The following is a 23,178-nucleotide window of genomic DNA, read 5'->3' on the forward strand; positions in this document are numbered from 1 at the left end:
TTTTTAGTGTAATGTAAGTTCTCTGATAGGCCAATTCTTTATTTTAGTAAGGAGTGGATGAAAATGAATGATTATTCTAAATGGAAGCAGCTGGAAATTCCAAAAAGCTCAACTTCTTAACCTAGAATCTGTTAAAAACTGCCATTCTATGCTGGACCAGAGACTTGTCCAGTCCAATGAAAGGAGCAAGCAATCCTTTAAGGGGAAAAAGAAAATGTTGTATTCAAGTTCTCCTTATCAAACATTTGGCTTTGGTGATAATAAAATTGAAATGTAAAATACTCTATCTGTATTAACACTGAACAATCTTAGTCGAAAAATAATTGGTAAGTAATGTCAGCAATGTTTCATGCTGACAGTGACCCTCTAAGTAGAAAGGTGAACCCTTGATGTGTTTGTAGTAAATGCTCAATTACTGAAGTCTATGGCTTTTTATTTTCAGAACCTTATACAAAGAGGACCAACCCATAATGTCTGTACTTAAGAATTTAATCTATAGTACCGAGTTTCTAATATAATGCTGTTACTAAAATACTGAATATAGGATTATGTGTGCTCAGATAAGAGCAATGGGAGAAATTATCCAGCACTGTAGACCAAAAAGGGATTCTACCGCTTTTAAAAATACATTATAAAATTATTTGTAGCAACAGCTATCTTCCTAATTTTGATTTCCTCAAGTTTGGATAAACTGACTATTGGAATATGTACGACAACAGCCAAAAAATCGAAACCTCCCACAGATCAGTCACAGAGTCTGTCATTTATATTTATAATGAAGTACTGTCTGAATTTAGCTATTAAAATAGTTTTATTTTATAATGTAAAACACAATAAGTATAAAAAGTAGATTTGGATTTTTCTAGAAATCTCTCACTTTCTAGAGCTCTAGGGCAAGTGAAATACATATTTGTAGCAAATATTAAACAAAATAAACTTCTGTATATATTACAAATGTTTCTTAAAAGGCAGACTGAAAGAAGTTTAAATGACCATCCTGCTTCCCCAAGTGTCTCTCAGAGTCGTCAGAGTGACCTAACCACTGCACAGATTTTATTCTAAATGTAATGGAAGGCCCTGAGAGCGTTTGTGGGTAATCTGGCCTGGTCTAGCTCACTCACTGCACTCGAGCTACACTGGCCTTTCTTTTTCTGATTAGGCCAAACTTGTCCTGTCTCAGGTACTTTGCATTCCTTTGTCCACCAAGACTCTCCACCCAGATCCTAGGTGTGGCAACCTCCCAGTCAGCATTCAGTTCCCAATTCAAATATTCCTCCTCCAGAGACGCTTTTCCAGACCATAAGCCCATTTTTCCCCACAGGTTAACCATTACCAAATTACTCTTGTCTGCTGTCTGCCTAGTACTTATTTATTGCTGTGTTAACTATTTTGTTTATTTAGTTACCATATGACTTCTAATGAGATCAAGGACTCCTTTGATCTTATTCAAAATTACATCCCCAACACTTAGAACACTGTATGACACTTAAAAAGCACTCAACAAATTGTTGAGTAAATTAGCTGAAATATTACATTTTAGTGATTTGAAAAAACTGAAGAGTAGTCTAGAGAGAAAAATAAAACTATATTTTTTGTCATTGATTAAAACTAATCTATTAAATTATTTTGAAAAGACTGAAGACTCAAGAATATTCAAAAATAAAAATAAAAAAGGAAAGAGAAGAAAGTACAAAGGACAGAAATAAGGTCCCATTATTAAGCCTATTTCAACATGAGTTGTTTTTTTTTTTCTTTTTTGAGAGAGTTGCACTTTGTAGTTGTCAGTAGAGTGCTGTGACATCACAGCCCACAGAACCTCAAACTGGTGGGCTTAAGTGATTCTCTTCCCTCAGTCCCAAGGAGCTGGGACTACAGGCACCAGCCACAATACCCAGCTATTTTTTTTAGAGACAAGGTCTCCCTCCCTCTGGATCAGGCTGGTTTCGAACTTGTGAGCTCAGGCAATCCACCCACCTCAGCCTCCCAGAGTGCTAGGATTACAGAGTGAGCCACCATACCCGGCCCAACTTGAGTTTTTTAAAGTTTAACAATGAAAGTTAGTTGTTATTAATCTGTAAATGACAAAAACAGATATTTTTAAAATGTTTCCCATCCAATCATAAATTATAATTCCAAATGATCAATTTTAGTTTCCAGTAGCATATTTTATAAACAAATTCTTTTTTTTTTTTTTAGTAGAGATAGGGTTTGACTCTTGCTCAGGCTGATCCTGAACTTTTGAGTTCAAGCAATACACCTGCCTCAGCCTCCCAGTGTGCTAGGATTCCAGGCATGAGCCACTGTGCCTAGCTAAGAGGTTTTTTATTTTCTTTTCTTTAAACTAGATAAAGGGACAAACTAATTTTATTCTCTGAGCTATTGCATCTACCATTTCTTGACTGATGATCACACTGATCACGATAATGTCGTAATGGTAATAGAAAAAATTTAGAGAGGTTACTATGTAAGCGTCACCTTTTGTATGTATTTACTTAATGAATCGTTAAAACTCTTGAGGAAAATACTAAAGGTCTCCTCATAGGAAAATAAGGCACAGAAAGGTGATTTTTCCAAGGACACACAACACAAAGTGGCAGAGCCAAAACTCTGAGAGAAGTAGTTTGCTCTTAATTACTACATTAAGATGAATGATCTTCCTGACATTAGTAAAACATTTTATGTAAATCACTGATATAAGTGAAGGGGAAGATGAGAAGAGAAATATATGAAACTCAGAAAGGTTAGGGGAATTGTCCAAGGTCATTGGCTGTAAAGTCAATCAGTATTATACACTATGTGCTATGTTCTCAATTTTATATTGATAAAAGTCTGTGGGGTTGAGAGGGGTTACGAACATACAAATACCTTTGCGAAAATTAAAAGATTAGAATGAACAGTTATTTGGTATTCCAGTTATCTTATTTTGGGCTTTACTTTTATAAATAAAACAAGGTCACAGACTTGAAAAAGGAAAGACAATACCCTTGGCTCTGGGCTCTGATACAAATAAATGAAGGCAATCTCATTCATTCCTAAAGCTTTAACAATTACTAAATCTCACATATGCACTTCCGTCTTTCTTGACTTCTTAAGTCTGTCTGATCTAGGTAACTCTCCTTCCCTCTTAGTATTCCCTTCCATTGTGATTACCACTCTCTATTAATCTTTTACACCTGAAATCATTGTCTCTTTTCCTCCTCCTCCTTTTCTTTCTTTCTTTTCTTTCTTTCTTTTTTTTTTGGTGACAGGGTCTTGCTCTGTGACCAGGCTGGGGTGCAATGGTGTGATCATACCTCACTGTAACCTCGAACTTCAGGGCTCAGCCTCTTGAGTAGCGGGGACAACAGCTGTGTGTCACTATGCCCTGCTAATTTTTAAATTGTTTTTAGAGATGGAGTCTTGTTATATTGCCCAGGCTGGTCCCAAACTCCTGTCTTCAAGGAATACTCCTGCCTCAGCCTCCCAAAGTGTTGGGATTACAGACATGAGCCACAGAACCCAGGCTGTAGCTTCATCTGAATCTTATTCCTCTTGTAACTAATGGGCTGTTTTTTCCCCAATTCTTTTAATACCACACACACATGTTCTCTATATGACTCCATCAACCTTCATAGTTTGCTAAAAACCCATGAATTACCTAGATACCTCTTTCCTATCATTAGTCAAATACAACTGGCCACCACGTCCTGTCCATCTATATTCCTACTTACTTATCAAATCATCTTTTCTTTTCTATCCCCACAACCATAGTTCAACCCTTACCAAAACTCAGTAGAATTGTTGCAATATTCTAACTAGTATTACTCTCTTTATTCTTACCTAATTTTTCTTCCCCATATTTTAACATGAGCTTTCTTACAACAAATTTGGAAATTTTTTTTTCTGGTTAAACCTTCTGTGATTTCATATAGCATACAAGAAGATTTATTGGAAGGTACTGGATATCCAATGTGAGATTCTTTACTGATTTGGTCTCTGCTAATCTTTCTCTCATCAAAGTTCATTTCATCCACATATACAATTTAAACTATAGTGTCTAAGGCAGTGGTTCTCAACCTTCTTAATGCTGTAATGTATTTTCATTGCTACAAAGGGGTCATGACCCACAGGTTGAAAACCACTGGTCTAAGGCATTGCTTATGGTTCTCAAACACAACTTAATGATGTTTCTTCCATGTTTCCAAGGTTTTTAAATGCTATTCATTTTCTGTGACTAAAGTTCTCTCTTTTGAAGCTATGCTTGCATTCTCCCAAATTCACTGTGAAGAATTCTCTGCTCACAAAGGTACAAAGGGGTCTCTTAGCTCCCACAGTGTTCTGTGCATATCATGTCTAACCCTTGCAGTTGGTCTATTTCCCTGCCACTACACTGTAAGCTCTCTGAAATTAAAAACTGATTTACTCATCTTTTAATCTTGAACATATGCTAGGTAAGTGTTTACATGACAAAAGATTTTGTAATAAATGATCAAGAAGAAAAAAGGCAAACCCATCACCCCAGAAATAATGAAGAATTAATAGAGATGCACTAATGTTCTTTGTGTCGAAAGTTTGATATCCTGATACTCTATACCGATCACATTAACCAACCTTACAAACATGACTGAATTTCATTATGGTTTGATACTAAAATTATAAAACAATATTTACCACAACAGCCTCAAAGCTATTTTATAACTCACAAACTGTGTAGTTTCTAACATAACACCCTCTCTCAAACTTTAAAAGAAAACAATTGTTAGAAGCATACATTTTCAACACTCTGCCAATGTTCTTTGAATACATTCCTTTGAAAACTTATTAAAACATTAAAAGCAATGTATCCAATATATGCCCATGCTGAATAATTTTACTTAGACTTTTGGCCAAACATCTAGTTCCACCTTAGTGATTAAACACACGAATGGCAGCTCAGGGCAACCTCTACAATGTGGTATGCATGACCAAAAAAATTATTTTCCTTAACATGACTACTGACAGTTTAAAATTATAGATAAAATTTACGAAAAATATTGTTCTAATGGATAGATCTACAGTCAAAATGATGGTGGCCAGTGCGCATGTCCCACTGAACGCACGGCCTCGGCGAACAGCTAACATACTCCAGGGAAGAGCTTACCCTGTTGGCCCTGGGGTGTCTGTGAGATGATGAACTGCGCTGGCTGCAGGTTCGTAGTTGGATGCACCAACACAAACTGCTGCAGGTTGAGATTCTGCTGCTGAAGCTGTTGCAGCTGTTGAAGATCCTGAAAAATCAGAATTAAAACAGGGATTGGAGAAGATGAAATAAAAGCTCACTTAATCATAAGGCTTCTGTCACATCCAAATAAGAGTACACAATTGGCATTCTTCCATATTTCTGAAGAGGATGTGCTGTGGGTGTGTTTCACTGAGTATGTGAAGACACCTGGAGCCTCTGAAAAAACGTTATATTTTTGTGGAATGACATATGTTCTGTCATGACTTATGCTAAGTCTAACTTTCAATAGTCATTTAAATTCCCTCTGAACAAATGGTTATAGTGCTGTTGTTTTAACATATAGAAATCAATATGGCTTTTAAAAATCAAATGGGAAAACTGTTTTAAAATATCTGATTGATTTTTCCTTGTTAAGTAACAGCTGAAAATGTTACGTCTGAATTTCCATCAATAAATTAAACCCCTAAGATTATTAACGAAATGTGACACCACCTTATCTAACAACTGAGAAATCAGTGGTCAAGTTTTTTAAAGAAAAATAGCTATCCATATAAAAATCCAATAGCTGATCCATAACAAAATGGCACCTTACATTGGCCCAGTGTTTTATAATTTTCAATGTTTTTCTTCAATGGCCAGTCAAACTCTTGCCACAATTTAAGTCCATTTTTGAGTCTTTTCTGGGGGGATAAAGGTAGCTGCCTGGCACTAGACTCATAATAATTCCTCATGCAGCTTACTGTTATAACTACTTACAACTTTTTCCTCTTCTTGAGATGAAGAATTTATTTTCCTCTGTAGTACTATTGTATGTGCCTCTTAAATAAATTTTTATTATCTCTGGACACTTTGCCCTAAAAATGCGAAAATCAAAACCAAACAACGTCTGAATGCAGTTCTGCATAATGCTGATCACTCCACAGCAAAGAGATGACTTGCTGTCTCTCTCCAACATGGGTGGCAGTATTCACGGCAGAGCGGCAGAGCACACGAAAGAACCCATGCCTGCTATAATTAGCTAATTAAAATAAATACAGTAATCCCCTGCTTCAAAAATATGCCACCTAATTATTCAAGAATTGTCACTTAATGTAAACAGTCAGTTATTCAAATAATCAGCTATGTGTTTACAATATCAACTCAAACAACCTACATTATTTCTAATTCAGGGGTAGGAAAGAGTACCACTTACCTCACTGATTCAGGGCTCCTCATGTCTTTAAGGGCCCATATCAATAATAACAAAGTTACCCTCCCTCCACCCAGCCTCCCCCTCCCTTTCCCCTTTCCCTATATTCTTGGGCTATAATTAGGTTATAGCTTTCATATGAAAGTTATAAATTAGTTTCATAGTAGGGCTGAGTACATTGGATACTTTTTCTTCCATTCTTGAGATACTTTGCTAAGAAGAATATGTTCTAGCTCCATCCATGTAAACATGAATGTCTTAACTGTTTCTTTCAATAACTAAGAAAATGCCATGAAGGCTATGTTAACCAGTTTGATGAAATACTTCAAATTGTATATAAAACCAGCATGTTGTACCCCATGACTGCATTAATGTACACAGCTATGATTTAATAATATAAAAAAGCCAATAAGAAAGTTAATTTAATGATAAATAATATTTCCTACTTTATTCCTCACTTGCTACCCCTAGTACTGGAATTCCGCACTCACCTGTGCAATCTGTATGGGCTGAGACAGGGGGATCTGCGTCATGGGCGTGGCGGCGGAGGCTGAGATGGTGGCCCCTGCGGCACTGTGCTGCTGGCTGGCAGAGTGTTGCTGTACTGCAGCGGCCAGCAGCTGTGCTTGGGCCTGCGCCTGCTGCAGTAACAGCTGTTGTTGAGCCGGTGTCAGAGTAAGCTAAACAAAATCAGAACACCTAATGGGAAAAAGCTAAAGAAGCAAGGCCCCTAAGTCAAGCTAACTGTGTTGAAATAGATAACTCAGGTGGTATTAGTCCCTAGCACCTGGCTTCACATGGTTAGCATGCAGCTAAAATGTTCATCAGTGATCAAATTACCACTACTAGCAGAACATTTAAATTAAAATGGTGGTCCTCACTCTGGATTTAAACAATCATTCAGGCTTGTCCAGGGCTCTAGGGTTCAGGCAAAAAAGTAATTAACTAGTTAGCAGGAAAAAAAAAACAATCAATGCTGACAGGATATGAAAAGAAATTTACACCCAACAAAACAGCAAATGATAAGTCAGACAAATGAAGGACAAGGATGGTGGATATGACCAAGGGAAGAACTGATAAGGCCCAGCTGCTTCCCATTAGCAGGAATCCCTGCCGTATTCCATCATGTCCATTACGTTCTAAGATATGACTAAAAAATATGAGCTCCATTTGTTTCTTTTCCAAGTCTCCCTACAAGCCCCTCCCTAACACAATCTTTTCTGTTATTGAAAGCATTTGAGTTCTGCAACTTTACATCCTCTTTCCAACATATTATCTCTACGAAACAGGTGGTGACAGTGCTCTCTTTATATGCAAATGAATCCCAATACTCAGTTTAATAGAGGCTCCAGCCAAAGGAACCTGGAAGCCCAAGTGCCCCTTACTATTGCAGACTATTCACCAAAAACAAGACCCAAACAGAAAAAACAGGAAATGTATTTAAACTTGCTTTTGGAAAGCAACTTATTTGAAGCACGCCTAAATCAAAGTAGTAAGACGTGCTTTCCTTTCCTTTTGGTGAATGTTCTGATCAACAGAGAAGGAAGCCTGCACTATTCTGAAGTGCATGTACAGTCACTTTGTGGCACAACCCTCCTATTAAAAGGGTCCAATGCAACTTGTGCATTAGAAACATAAGACTCAAAATCAAACCATTCAAAGACTCAATACCCTTTAAGAAATATGTACATATATACAGTGTATATACATATTTGTATTTTTATACAACATATATACATATATTAATTTCTACTGATGGGATTTTTTAACAATTTTCCAACAGTTCTTCTAAGAGCCTTCCATTGCCACACTTAACATAAATGAAGAAAATAGAAAGTTGTGCGGGTTGATGTGATTTGATGTGAACTGAAAACTCTTTCTCATCATTCCCCTAATCACTGTCCACCCCCCCACAAAGATAACTTAATGCACAAATTTTCAACATTGGGAAAATATTCTGAATGGAGCCTAAGAGCAAAGATAGCTGAGAAGTCAAAAGCTTAATATATATACATAGGCCAATTTGTAAACAATAAACATAAATAACATTTATTGCTTCTTGCCTTTTGGTTAAGATCAAGTATAAAAATGTGGTATTTATGGAATGCTGTATGCCAAGCACTATTCTATGAGCTATACAATATTTTTGATCTTTACAACAGTACTGTGAAATAGGTATTGTTGGTATTTCCACTTAATAGAAGGAAAACTAAGGTACAGGGAAATAAGTGATTAGCCCACAGGGTAAGCTGTAGAGCCAGGACATGGGACCACGTGTTTTATTTGAGAACACTACATAGTAGTAACTTAAAGGAAACGTTTTTCTTTTTCTTTTCTATGTACTAATCTGTTCTTTAACTTTGACTTCATAGTGCTGTCGTAATGCCAAATTGACAACTGCCATCTCATCAATGTAGTGGTCTCAATTATACCATAATGATTGGACTGCATGATGACGCACTCCCTGAAATATGGGCTTTAAAAAGTATTTAGTTTATCCACATTGTTTGCAATCTTCACAAAAGATATTTTGAAAAGAAAATAAAAGATATTCTGAAAACTTATGACAAAGACAATTCCTTTTTCAGAGCTGCCCACAGTATAGAAAGTTCTTTGAAGACACAATAGTGCCAGACGTAGCCATGTTACTGCCAGCAATGGTGAATGTGAATAGTTCTAATCAGATATATTGGCCAGGGGCAGTTTTGACACAGAGCAGGTGTACCAAAATGCTCTCAGTGAAAACTTACCCCGGTTATCTGTCCTCCAGCCAGCATAAGCTGGGTCTGAGGAATGGCTGCCTGCACTGAAGGCTGCTGGGAAGGCTGACTTGGTTGCTGGGAATCCCCCGATTCTTCATTACATTTAGCCTAAGGTTGGTGAGGTAGAAATAAAAGATTCAAATAGTTGATTAAAAGAATTGTTCTTATAACCCCATAAGTGAAGAATCATTTAAAACATAAGACTTTTTCAGTTCTAAATGTTCTAGTTTCCTTCTTTTCCTTTCTTACAAATCTTTGTACCTTCTTAGTTTTATTACTATACTAAGTTTTTAGACTTTTTATTCCAGTGCAGCAAAGATGCAATTATAACATATTTTTTCTTGAAATAGAATCTCACTCTGTTGCCCCAGACTAGAACGCCATGCCATCAGCCTAGCTCACAGCAACCTCAAACTCCTGGATTCAATCGATCCTCCTGCCTCAGTCTCCTGAGTAGCTGGGACTATAGGCATCTGCCACAATGCCCGGCTAATTTTTCCTATTTTTATTAGAGATGAGGTCTCACTCTTGCTCAGGCTGATCTTGAACTCCTAAATTCAAGGGATCCTCCTCCCTCGGGCTCCCAGAATGCTAGGATTACAGGCATGAGCCACTGTGCCCAGCCTGCAATTATACTTTTTAAAAAGAAAAAAAAATCAGTCTTCCACATATCAACAGAATTTTTCACAACCCCAAATCCTCAATTCTAGAAATTAGGAGTAAAGGGAAGAATACATTTTTAGTCTATCTCTATATTAGACACTCCATACCAATATTTTGACATATACCTAGTAGTCAGTTTGAAACTTCTTTATATACCATTTTAGAGATTATTATTTGACCCACAGAACTTTTCACCTAATATTTTAAAGACCAGTAAATGTAGCATCTCCCATCATGAAAAACCAAGCATAGAAAAATGCTATAGCCAAGAGAGAAAGAGAATACACTCCTGAAAGGGGAACGAAAAGAAAAATTTTATGGTAATTAAAACTGGTTATGCAGAGCATTAAAATTCTGCATAGATTTGCATATTCCCCACCACCTGTTTTGGGGACTGCAGCAAGGCTAATTAACATAAAAGCTCTGATTAATTCTGCCAGTCACTGAGAGATAATTATAGTGCAGGACTGTAAACATTCTGCACTGGAAATACAGCCTGTTTGCCAACATCTCTCTAAGGGATGAAAGTTTACCATGGCAACCAAGGCAATTTTCCACCTCCTCTCCCTCAGAAAGGAAGGTCACATTATCTCCTTTTCTTTTCTCTCCTTTTTCCTATGTGTTACGAGGTCCATATTCGATTGAGTTTCACAGGATGCTCATTCCAAGGTCTTTAGTCATTAGCAACACTGAAATCAATCTTTCAGAATACTGTTTTTTCCCTCTTGACTGTCAGTTACCTGAACACTATAACGAAAGGCAGTAGCAGGTTGACTGTAACATTTGAACTTTGCACGCTTTGCCATGTGCTTCACAGACGCAAAGTAGGCACATTGAAGTTTTGTTTTAAAATTTTAACTGCCTACCCACTGATGTCTATAAACAGGTTTAATTACAATTCTTAGAAGTATAACATTTTAGGTCAGTGAGGAACCCTAGCAATCTTATAAATGTCTCCACTTACACGCAAAGAAGAAAAACTGAGTTCTTACGAGTTTAAGTGACTTGCCAAAGGTCACACAGCAGCCTGGTGGCAGAGTAAGAATTCAAACCTAAGAGCCTGTGTCTCTCAGTGCAGTTTTCTTTCCTCTGCACTACAATGCTTCCCAAAGACATGAAAAATAATCAATAAAAACATCTTTGGAAACAAAATGGAATTTAAGTGATTAGGCTTTGTGTTTAATTAGGAATGTGTTTTAGCTGAATTAACTTAGAAACATTTTTACTGAACTTACCTACAAAACTTTGAAAGTAGACATTTCCTGTCCACCTTTGGTTCATGGCAATAATTATCATTATTTGGATCTTTATGAGATTCAGAAATTTCAAGTATCTCCTATTACAATTATTATGTGTTCATTGCAGACAACAGAAAAATAAATAGAAAACTGACCCATAATCCCATATCCCAACTTACCTGTACATTTAAAGATTGAGCAGCAGCCTGTAAACTTGTTCCAGCAAGCTGGACCTACAAATAAAGGGAAAGTTCTAGTCTAATACTGTGGACATCCATCACTATAGATTGTCATCAACAAATTAGTTCAAGAGTTTCTACTAAAGTGTAAAAAAGTTTATCTTATGGGGTTAAAATTTTATGAACAAGCTCAATCCTTCCACATTCCACCACACCCTCTGTCAGCTCTGCTGAAAAATGTCGTTAATGTTTTCAGAAGATGTTTTCCCATACTAAATAAGCATTATCAGGCATGCCACACTTTTATTGAATGTTCTTTTTATAACATTCTGTAGTCACAGGCTGCTTAGATTGCAAAAACTTAATTCACCTTTCACATTGTGTTAACATTCAAGACAAGCTACCTACATACATTATTTTTATCATTACAAAAATCAGAACTATCTATTCTAATTGTGAAATTTCCACACACACACTAGAGTGGAAATCTCACGTATAAACACACACACAGAGACAAGTCCATAAGACATTTATAGTCATAACTTAAATCTCCTAGCTAAAATAAAGAATCTATCCTATAAAACATATATGAAAGTCTGTCATAGTATTTAGCACTCATATTTCATATACTCAGAAAGTTCAAATCATGGGTATATAAAAATAAGGATAGATACTCATGGAATTAGAAAACTATCATTTGGCTGCTCTAATAGCTGATTTAGGCAAGAGTCATCACTGGATGAAGGGTGAAATTTGAGGAAAGTATCTCCACAGATACTAACCAAGGGCAAAATATTAATTACTATTAATATTTTAGAAATGTGGCCGGTAAGTAATCAAGTGACCACAGACAAGAGTGCCCAGGAATGAGGCACATGCCTTCTGCTCTGATGCACTGAGATGAATACAGCATTGCTTAGGTTGTATTCATACCAACAGTTAGAACTTGAATCAGACAATGATCAAACACCAGGCTCTGTGCCTGTGGCTCAAGTGGCTAAGGCGCCAGCCACATACACCTAAGGTGGCAGGTTTGAATCCAGCCCGGGCCAGCCAAAACAACAATAACGGCTACAGCCAAAAAATAGCAGGGCATTGTGGCGGGTGCCTGGGGTTCCAGATACTTGGGAGGCTGAGGCAGGAGACTCGCTTGAACCCAGGAGTTGGAGGTTGCTGTGAGCTGTGATGCCACAGCACTCTACCCAGGGGGATAGCTTGAGGCTCTGTATCAAAAAAAACAAAAAACACCAGACTCCAACTGAAGAGCATCACAAAATAACTGGTTTGTATTCTTCAAAAAGGTCAACGTTCTGAAAACAAAGACTCAGAAGTGAGAAAGAGAACATAAACTAGGCTAGAATAAATGGAAAACTAAACTAGAATGGTGGCAGTGAGAATAACAAACAGGAAATGTGAAAGCCATTACAAGGTACTACACATCAGGATTCTGGCAACTGATTAGATACAGATGAAGAGAGAATCATGAATTATTCTAGGATTCAGGTCTAGGAGACTAGAAAATGGAGTGTCATTAACAGAGACAAAGAAGGTAAGATGGTCCACCTTGGATACATCATAAGTTAAATATGCAGTATTTTGCCATGTATAATGTGTACTTTTTTGTCAAAATTTTTGAGGGAAAATAAGGATGTGCATTATACATGAGTAGTATGGCTCAGGAGCAGGGGAGCCCTGCAGACCTTCTGGGGCTGCCATAACTGCCCCCTCTCAGGTACTCAGGGTTCCATTCCAGGAGGATCCAGATCTGGTGGGAGCAGACCAGAGTAGCTTCCGCTGAGCACCAGATCAGGGCAGGGTATGGGGGCAGGGTATGGTTGCAGGGGTGCGGAAGCCAACCACAGCTGTGCGGGGTGAGGGCCAAGGCCAGAGGCCAATTGCAAAGAGGGGACCAGGAGCCTCACATAGGCCCCAGGAACCCATTAGGCTGCCTGCAGGCTGAGTAGCCTCAGAAGCTTCTGCCCTACTGGCCACATGAATGGCCATCTTGGCTGCATCCCCTGACGTGGTGGGGAGATAAGGACTCCAGGAGAGAGTAAGGGGCAGTCTTCACAGCTACGGGAGGGTAGTGTGATCTGCAGATTTATCAGGGAAGTGTAAGACCTCTCCAGATGTGTCTATTCCAGCCAAGAGCTGGCCACGAGGCATTTCACTGAGGTACACATTATACACAGGAGCACGTTTCACACAGCAACATACGGTAAGTGTTGGGCCGGCTGTGGTGGCTCATGCCTCAATCCTAGCACTCTGGGGAGAAGACTACATGTCATCTACACAACTTTGGAAAGGTGCCACACAATTGACTAAATTTCACCAAAAATCCTATTTTTATGAAACCAGAAACCTTGTTGGAGGACTATGTTCCTAGAAGAAAATCAGAAACATTTTTGTTTTTCTACCACGTATTCAGAATACATTCTTAAATTTGTTTTAGATAGTAATCAATGTTTTATCTAGAAATTGCATATAGAAGTTTCTCAATTTCAAAGATATAAACCAAAGCTATGTGCCTGAGCAAAAGTGTGTCAACTAGGCCTCACTTATAACAGAAGATGCTAATTACTGCCTACATGATAACCCTTTGAGTTTGTGAATAAACGGGCTTCAGAATAGCTTTCTAGAATTTTACCTGTTTTCAAGGAGAGGAGCTTCTTTTATAGTTCAGGTACTCTGATGACATATTTTGATGAAAAGAGTGAGCAGTAAGATCTATATTCAGTTCATAGCAACTTAACAGATTAATATGTAACCATTAGTTTTTATGTCCACATACGTTTTTCACTAAATCACCATCACCACTATTACTATTATGTGCCACTGTTATCACGTTTTGAGTGTTGAATTAGTCCTAGGTTTTAACTGAGGTAGAGACCATCAGGATGTGCACAGTAATGCTCTAGTACATAACTGTAAACATAATCCGAGAGGCTGAGACACTCTTGATAATCCATTTTCCAATTCTTTTCACTGAGTTTTCCGTTTTTGACCAGCTCCCATGTGCCAAAACTACTGGGTAACCGATGTTTGTTTTTATGTTCCCTTTTCCTGTCTCTACACAATAGCTAAAACATGGATGAATAAAACAGGGATGGTGTGTTCTGGACACAAAATAAATCACATGACATAAGAATTGTAAAGTTGAAGCAAATCTTTTTGAACCTCACACTAGGGAGTTCACAATCAAGCAAAAAGACTCTGTCGTTTATAAAAACTAAGATAGCCTGCAACTGTTTTAAAGGAGAGATAGGAGCTTTGAGATCAGAGTCTTTTTTTTTTTTTTTTTTTTTTACAGTTTTTGGCCAGGGCTAGGTTTGAACCTGCCACCTCTGACATATGGGTCTGGTGCTCTACTCCTTTGAGCCACAAGCACCACCTGAGATCAGAATCTTAATATTGCAGGTTTTGGACAATGACACTACATCATTTTGGATGACTCTGAAAATTAACTACCTGCAGTTAGTTAAAACAGTAAGTCAGCTGTTATACATATATGTTCCATTTATAACAAGGAATTCTTTTTTCTACACACAGGTGTGGCGGTTAATGCTATACAGTTAACTGAACCATAAGATTCCATAATCTATATCCATAATCTATATCCATAATCTAAATCCATAAGATTTAGAATGATATGACTACATGTGATTTACACTAGGCATTACATAATTTTACAAGTCTCACACTTTGAAATAACTTCCCCAGGCCCTACCATTTTATGCTTCCATCTTTAATTCTTGCTTATAGCTGAGCAGAACATTTTACCTGATGGAGATGTCCAAGGAAAGCTTGGGCTTGGGCTGTTGAGATAGCTCCTCCGACAGGCACAGGCTGCTTCTGAAAGTCTAGACCATTGGTTTGTGTGCCTAGAAAACAAGCAAAATAATTACAACTACATATCAGAAGAAATAAACTCAAAAGTTGCCAACATTCACAAGACACTTATTTTGTATAAGCACTTTTCTAGGTAGTTCCTAGGAGAAGTGTTTCTATCTAATGAAATACAGTAAAATGGCTTCTAAGGGCAGAACTACAGGATAAATACACAAACATCAACAAAGCTTAAGAAACAGGAACAAAACAATAAATAATAAATACAATCAAAAGATAGTCTGAGAGAATTCAGACTTCAGTGCAGTGCAGACTAAGTGGGGCAACTGTGGTAGGAATAGTCATGAAACCTAAGATGGTGCTGCAAACAATCAGTACCACTGCTGTAAAGAATGGTAGAGACAGAGATCTGCACAAACGCCTCAGCTCTCTTTTAAATTCTCACCCTATTTGATATTTAGCTTGAACAATAGAAATTCACTGGTGACTTTAACAAGAGCAAGGAGGATTTATTATAATTAAACACCTTAATGAATAATAGTCTGATGGCAAAAGCAACCTTTTACATGATAAGCTAAAGGCAAACAAAACAGTTGCACTAATTTCTTTAATTCCAAAGCATATACTGCTGCATATATCTCATTAGCAAGGGCTCTGCTACCAGTATATTTTTCAGTGCTTTTTTATTTTATTTATTTATTTATTTCAGTGCTGTTTATTTTCCAGTGCTTTTTTACCACTTCTGCTGTGATTTGATGTTGGAACACAATTTATTGAAAGATATGCCACCCAAACACCCAGAAATATTTTTTTGTTTGTTTTTTAAGACAGAGTCTCAAGCTGTCACCCTGGGTAGAATGCCGTGGCGTCACAGCTCACAGCAACCTCTGACTCTTGGGCTTAAGCGATTCTCTTGCCTCAGCCTCCCAAGTAGCTGGGACTACAGGTGCCCGCCATAACACCAGTTTTTGTTGTTGTTGTTGTTACAGTTGTCATTATTGTTTTAGCAGGCCTGACCTGGGTTCAAACCCAATAGCCCTAGTGTATATGGTTGGTGCCCTATCCACTGAGCTATAGGCGTTGCCCCAGAAATATTTTCTAAGGGATAAAATATACTGCTTCTGAATTACAACATCCAGTTATTATTCAGAAAAGGCCAAAATACTTTCTGCTGAATAAAATATAACAGACCACAAGAACATGGAAGAATCATCTAGGTTATAGTCCTACGCTTCTATTTCCTACCATTTGAATGCCCCATCTTTCTATCCTTACACCTGGGTATGCATACACACCCACAGCAGACTAGTTAGGAGAGCACAAGTTAGAATCTTGAAGCAGTATTTCTAAAAGAGTGCTAACTCCTATCATTATATAATCCAATTTCTGGCAAATGTATCACGTAAGTGAGAATAATTTAGTATGTCATATGACCTAGAAGGGCTACTTATTTCCTTGAGACAATTATAAAAAACATGTATTTCACTTCCTTAAAAACTCTGAGATTGTTTCTTATCTTCTTTCCTAAAGTCTTCCACAAACAGGAAAATATAGAACTACCTAGACAAATACAATAAATAAAATTAAAAGAATACATGCCCGTGTCAAATATTTGAAACTGGTATGAAAGTAAAATTTAAAGAAATTAAATTTAAAATCACTTCCATAAACTACACACAGAAGTTTCACTATTTTAACACTGTGCATTTTGCCATTAGTTGCGGGAAATCATTACCCACGTTTTTGTATTATAAATATTTTTGAATTTTTTTTATCCATTATGATGTTTTGACATCTTACAAAGCCTTTTAGGCTGGAAAGAGACTGCCCCTTCCATAAACAGAGCTGCACATAGGTACTTGCAACATCAATGAGGTAAAGATGAAATATGAAAGATGAGTGAGGAAAGGATGGAGTTCTCAACAAATGAGTAATGAGTATTCATTTGGAAAAAAAGAAAATTAGAATCGAATTACCATACCAAAAAAAGTTTAAAAAGAAAACAGAAAATTTCAGAAGGACTAAAGGCCTTAGTGTTAAAGGCAAAACTAACATTTTTAGAAGGTAACATATGAAGAGTATCATAATCTTGAGAAATAGAAGGATTTCTTTATCAAGACTCAAAAATGAAAAGGTACAAATTTAACTACTTTAAAATTAAAAGTTTCACTCAAAGGGTTACATAAAGTGAATGAAAAAAGAAAATGTTTACAGTCTATACACAGTCTATACAAATAACAAAAGATTAGTATTCAGAATACAGACAGAACTCCTATGAATCAATAAGAAAAAGTCAACCCAATAGGAAAAAAATGGGCAAAATGAATGAATAGGAATTTTACCAAGGAGAAAACACAGATGTTCTATAAATACAAGTTTCCTTGGAAACTAGGAAAACACAAATTAAAATCTCAATGAGATACCATTTTACACCCAATAAATCGGTTAACATAAAGTTGGTTAACATCAAGTTTTGGCAAGACTGAAATTCTCATCTGTTGTTGGTAGCAGTACAAATAAATGCTTTGGAAAATTGGCTGGCATATAAAGACATCAGAAAAAATTTACCAAGTACACTTTAAGAAAATACTCTGGCACCTTTTTCACATATTTGCATTAAGAGATAAGTATAAAATGTAATCACAAGCAGCATTGTTTAATATTAGACATAACTAGACATAACCCAAATGTTCCATCAATAATAGAATGGACATGAAAATTATGATATAGTCATATAACGGGATATGATGGCCAGTGAAAAGGAATTACAAATATGTGTATACGTACTGATACAGATGCATCTCAGAAACAAAAGTTGAGCAAAAGACATAATAGGGTGTGACTCTGTATCATGGAAACAGGTAAATCTAAGCAATATATTATTTGAGGACAAATACACAGATAGAAAAAACTTTGGAAAGAAAAGCAGTGTGACCATTAATACTAAATTCAGAATGGTAGTTACCCTTTGTGGTAGAAGAATGGAATACCATCAGGGTGCCACTATGCTTCATGTTCCCACCCCTCTAGCTCCACAGGAACAATCTGTACCTCCTGTTTACTACAAAGACATATTTGGTACCTCTCCTTTTGTGAGGGAGGAGAGGGAGAAATAAAATTAACCTAAACCACACACAAGCAGGTGAATATGCACCTGGAATGTACTACACTAAGTAAAAGGCTCAGAGGCTACATCTATATAATTTTACTGACACGACATTTTGGAAAAGGCAAAACTTAAAAAGAACCCATCAACTTCCTTGTATTACAAATAAGAAAAATAAAAATACAAAGGTCACTACTAAAGTTCTGAGACAGACAGTGTTATGGTCCATTATTTTACTTCTTAAAAAATAGCTGACAGCAGCGTCCTTTCTGATTCACCTGCACAAATTTTAACTTGCTGGGCTTATCGGTGCTGCTGGGAGAGCGTCATCTGTTTATGCCCACAGAGCACTCAGTCGGTGTCAGCTATGGAGCTGGGAAGACAGCACTCTCCACAATTATTTTCCATGATTTTCAAAGTTGGTTAAATAAGCCTTGAGGATTGGCAATGAATCTTGGGAGACCATACTTCTTCCCATGTGACAATTTTTTGGTAGTTTCAAGAATTTAGAAGAGCCTAAACCTCACTAAAAATGAGGAGAAGAGTAGGCGTCCAGTGACCACAGTGACTGAGGAAAACATCGCATTTCTAAAAAAATGGTTCACACAAACAATTGAGGGACATTAAGGACAATGAAGCGGCTACAGATTGGCTTGCCATCAGTGTCTAAACAACTACATGATCATTTTTGAGTTAGGTAACTTTCACCTGATATGTGCCTCACACTTTGACAGATGAGCAAAAAGCACATCTGTACTGCATGGTGTGAAGAAATGCCAGTCAGATGTAATGGAGGCAAGTCTAGATGCGTTTCTGACACCATTACTGGTGATGAAACCTGGACTTATCAATTTGATCCGGAAAATAAGCATCAGTCCACAGTACGCATTTTTTCTAATAAAAATCCACCAACAAAAGTGAAGTGGCCCCAAATGGTTGGAAAATAATGGTGGCAACTTTCTTCTCCAAGAGAGCAGTTATGTTGTAACTGTTCTTCTGGAGGAACAAAGAACTGGTACTGTTCAGAGGTACAGGACAGTATGCCCACCAAAAGTGTTCTAAAAGCTTCAGGAATGGCGGCCAAGGACAGGCCAAGGGGGCCATCTTGTACCACAATGTGTCCACCTACACAGCCAAAATCACCATCAGTTCCTGGAGTCCACAGAGATTAAACTTATGACTCATCCACCCCATAGTCCTGACCTGGCCCCACTAGATCATTTCCTATTCCCTACAGTGAAAAACTGCATGTGTACAAGAAGGTTCTCCACCTCTGAAGCAGCTGTCTCAGCCTGAGAAAGTGAGTTTACAGCACTTGAAAGTGAGTGGAGAGAGTGTTTCAGAAATGGTTTACAAGAATGCAAAAGTGCATAGAATGTCATGGCAATTATTTTAAGAAAATAATCAAAATTATTTCATGTTTCTTAATTTTTGTGTATCTCAACACTTTCAAAGTGCCCCTTGTATACAGAAATACTTCTCCTGAAATAACTGAGCTCAGAGCCTTCCATCCATTTCCCAACCCAACTGCTCTTTCCACTATACCATCCTACGACCAAGGAGTCCAAATCAATGCTTCTTCACAAAGAATATTAACTAAGTGACTGGCCAGTAATTGAAGCTGTGGTCAGGCTCCTAAGGAGACATCAGATGATAAGGCATCACAATTTGAGGCCTTTGGTTTCTACCTCACAGTGTGTTGCCCCAGCTATAGTTTTACAGCAAACAAAAATTAAAAAAAAAAAAAAAAAGGAATTTAAATCAAATTTTATAGCCTATCAAAAATATTACTACATGTAAATAAGGACAATTTTGGCAAAAACTACATCTCCAAATAGGAAACACACCAAAATGTTACTGGTGTATACATTACTCTATATTTTAAAAATTCTCTACCATAAGTATTATAATCCGTGATCACAGCTTGAATTCCTGTTCAGTTTCATTTTTCCTAAAATGGGCTTTCTTTCAATTTATCCTTCAAAGACATCTCCAAAGTGATTTGTCTCCAAAAAGAGACTAACATCTATTTGGATTCTGCCCAGGTGTACGCTTAATTTTTTTGTGAGGGGGGAAATGCACCTTTATCCATTCCTGCTGTCACTTTTCCATAAATGAGAATGGACATCTATATCCTATGAATGTTAATTTTAAAATGCACAGATAGGAGAGGAAACACAACATATTAGGGAAGGAAGTGAAAGGTAGAGGTTGGAGGGACAAGACGGCTCAGAGAGAAAGCTAAGTGATACTTTCAATGGGATCAAAATGTAGATGCCCTTCACCCTCTTCTCTAGCTTGGAAAGTCCTAGTCATTATTCAATATCCAACATGGAAGCTGCTTGCTTTAAGATTTTAAAGGGCCAGCCTAACTATAAATAATCTTTCCCAAATTTTAACTCTTATAAAATCTAGTTTTGCTTAGAACACGTAATCATCACTTATGAGATAATATTAATAGTTTCTAAACAGATCAATTGTTTGGCCAGAAATTATAAAATGTACATAATACATTTCTAAAATCTCTTTAGGACCCAGCTATATCTAAAGGAAACCATGACAGTTTAAAAAGAAAAAATATTTCTTTGTTCCAGTGTCAGTGACCTCATATTCTTTAGCTAAATAGAAACGCATTTGTTAATATAGTTCTCAGACCAAATATCAGAATCACATGGTCCACAACACAGAATTAAATCAGAGTAAAGAAGCTGATTTCAGAGAACTGAGTTTTCTGAAATGCAGGAAAATATCTGTAAAATAGTCCCTGTTCACAATAAAAGAAAAAAGATTTGTTCTCACTGGAGACCTAAACTTTGAATATATAAAGGGTAAGAGGCTGGGTGGCTCATGCCTATAATCCTAGCACTCTGGGAGGCCATGGCAGGTGGATTGCTTTAACTCAGGAATTCAAGACCAGCCTGAGCAAGAGCAAGACTCCATCTTTAAAAAGCCGGGTGTTGTGGTGGGCACCTGTAATCCCAACTATTTGGGAAGCTGGGGCAAGAGGATCACTTAAGCCCAAGAGTTTGAAGTTGCTATGAGCTATAATGCCATGGGACTCCACAAAGAGTGACAAAGTGAGACTCCAGTTTTAAAAAAAACATCTTGAAAATAGTTAGCCAGGAGATAAACAATGGTTCAGCTTCTATGGAAGACAGTTTGGCAGTCCTTCAAAAGGTTAAATGTGGGGCTGTGCACAGTGCCATCTGTAATCCTAGTGTTCTATGAAGCTGACGCAGAAGAATCATTTGAAGGTCAGGAGTTCAAGACGAGTCTGAGCAAAAGCTAGACCCCCATCTCTACCAAAAACAGAAAAAAATTAGTCAAGAGTGCCTATAGAGCCCAACTACTTGGAGGTTGAGGCAGGAATATCACTTAAGCCCAGGAGCTAGAAATTGCAGCAAGCTATAAAAGAAAGTTAAATGTAGAATTACCTAAAAACTCTACTGCAATACACACCTTTGTGTACTGTTTAACTATATTTTGGTCAAGGATGGACCACACATGATGGTGGTCCCATAAGATTATAATACTATATTTTTACCTCACCCTTTCTATGTTTAGATATGCAAATACCGTTTTGTTATAATTGTTTACAGTATTATTAGCTGGGTGAGGTGGTGCGTGCCTCTTTGGAGGCTAAGGTAGGAAGATCGCTTGAGCCCAGGAGTTTGAAGCTGTAGTGAGCTATGATCATGTCACTGCATTCTAGCCTGGGTGACATAACGAGACTCTGTCTCAAAAAACAAAAACAAACCAAAAATAATTGCCTATAGTATTAAGTATTTGGTATAATAAGCCATATAGGTGTGTAGGAGCAATAGGCTATTTACATCGCACAGCCTATATGTGTAGTGGGCTATACCATCTATGTTTGTCCAGGTACACTCTATGATGTTCACACAATGACTTTCTTAGAATATATCCCTATTGTTAGGTAATGTATGAATATATATCCCAAAGAATTGAAAACAGGCACTAAAACAAATCCACATACATAAATTTTCACAGCAGTATTCACAATAGCCCCAAAGGGAAAACAACCCAAATGTCCATCAAGAGATGAATGGATAAATTGTGGTATATCCACACAATAGAATATTTGGCCATAAAAAGCAATGAGTACTGGCTCAGTGCCTGTAGCTCAGTGGCTATGGCACCGGCCACATACACTGGGACTAGCAGGTTGCAACCCAGCCCATATATATATATATATGTATATATAGTTGTGCATTGCGGCAGGCACCTATAGTCCCAGCTATTTAGGAATCTGAGGCAAGAGAATCACTTAAGCCCAAGAGTTTGAGGTTGCTGTGAGCTGGGACGCCATGGCACTCTACTGAGGGTGACAAAGTAAGACTCCGTCTCAAAAAAAAAAAAAAAGCAACAAGTACTGACAATATGCTGAAACATGGATGAACCTTGAAACCAGACATAAAAGGTTGCATGCTATATGGTTGTGTTTAGGGTGGGTGTCGTGGCTCAAGCCTGTAATCCTAGCATTGTGGAGGCCGAGGCAGGAGGAGCGTGAGGTTGCTGTGAGCTAGGCTGACAGCATGGCACTCGAGCCCAGGCAACAGATGAGACTCTATCTCAAAATAAATAAATAAATAAATAAATTTTTAGAAACTATCTGATTCCATTTATATGAAATGAAGATGAGATACAGATTGGTGGGTGCTAGGGGCTGGAAGAGGAAGAAATGGAGAAGGACTGCTTAAGGGATCTGGATTTTCTTTTGAAGTGATAAAAACGTTTTTAGAATTAGAGAGAGGTAGTGGTGGCACCATGCTAAAGATACACCAAATGTCAATGAATCATTCCCAAGGTAAAATCATTCACTTTAAATTAGTTACTATAATTTTTATGTTATGAGCACTTCACTTCAATTTAAAAATCTGTAGTTCTAATACAAATCTGACAGCCAGCTATTGTTCTACTGGTTCACTTGCCTTACTTGTGGCAAGCAGCCAGCCTCACTTGCTTATACCTGTT

At 37.4% G+C, this 23,178-nt stretch overlaps 1 protein-coding gene across 1 annotated transcript in view; it reads right to left on the reverse strand.

Moving 5' to 3' along the window:
* Positions 1-23,178, reverse strand: part of POU2F1 (POU class 2 homeobox 1) — a 177,214-nt gene that overhangs the window by 39,754 nt on the left and 114,282 nt on the right. Inside the window, exons 3-7 of the mRNA XM_023510819.1 lie at positions 15,012-15,112; positions 11,232-11,285; positions 9,140-9,259; positions 6,881-7,069; positions 5,120-5,246 (exon numbers count right to left, since the gene is read on the reverse strand). Coding sequence (XP_023366587.1) covers positions 5,120-5,246; positions 6,881-7,069; positions 9,140-9,259; positions 11,232-11,285; positions 15,012-15,112 — 591 coding nt within the window. The remainder of the gene's footprint in view (positions 1-5,119; positions 5,247-6,880; positions 7,070-9,139; positions 9,260-11,231; positions 11,286-15,011; positions 15,113-23,178) is intronic.

Source organism: Otolemur garnettii, unplaced genomic scaffold, assembly GCF_000181295.1.
Source record: "Otolemur garnettii isolate 467f Iridium unplaced genomic scaffold, OtoGar3 scaffold00016, whole genome shotgun sequence".
In the NCBI taxonomy this organism is placed as follows: domain Eukaryota; kingdom Metazoa; phylum Chordata; class Mammalia; order Primates; family Galagidae; genus Otolemur; species Otolemur garnettii.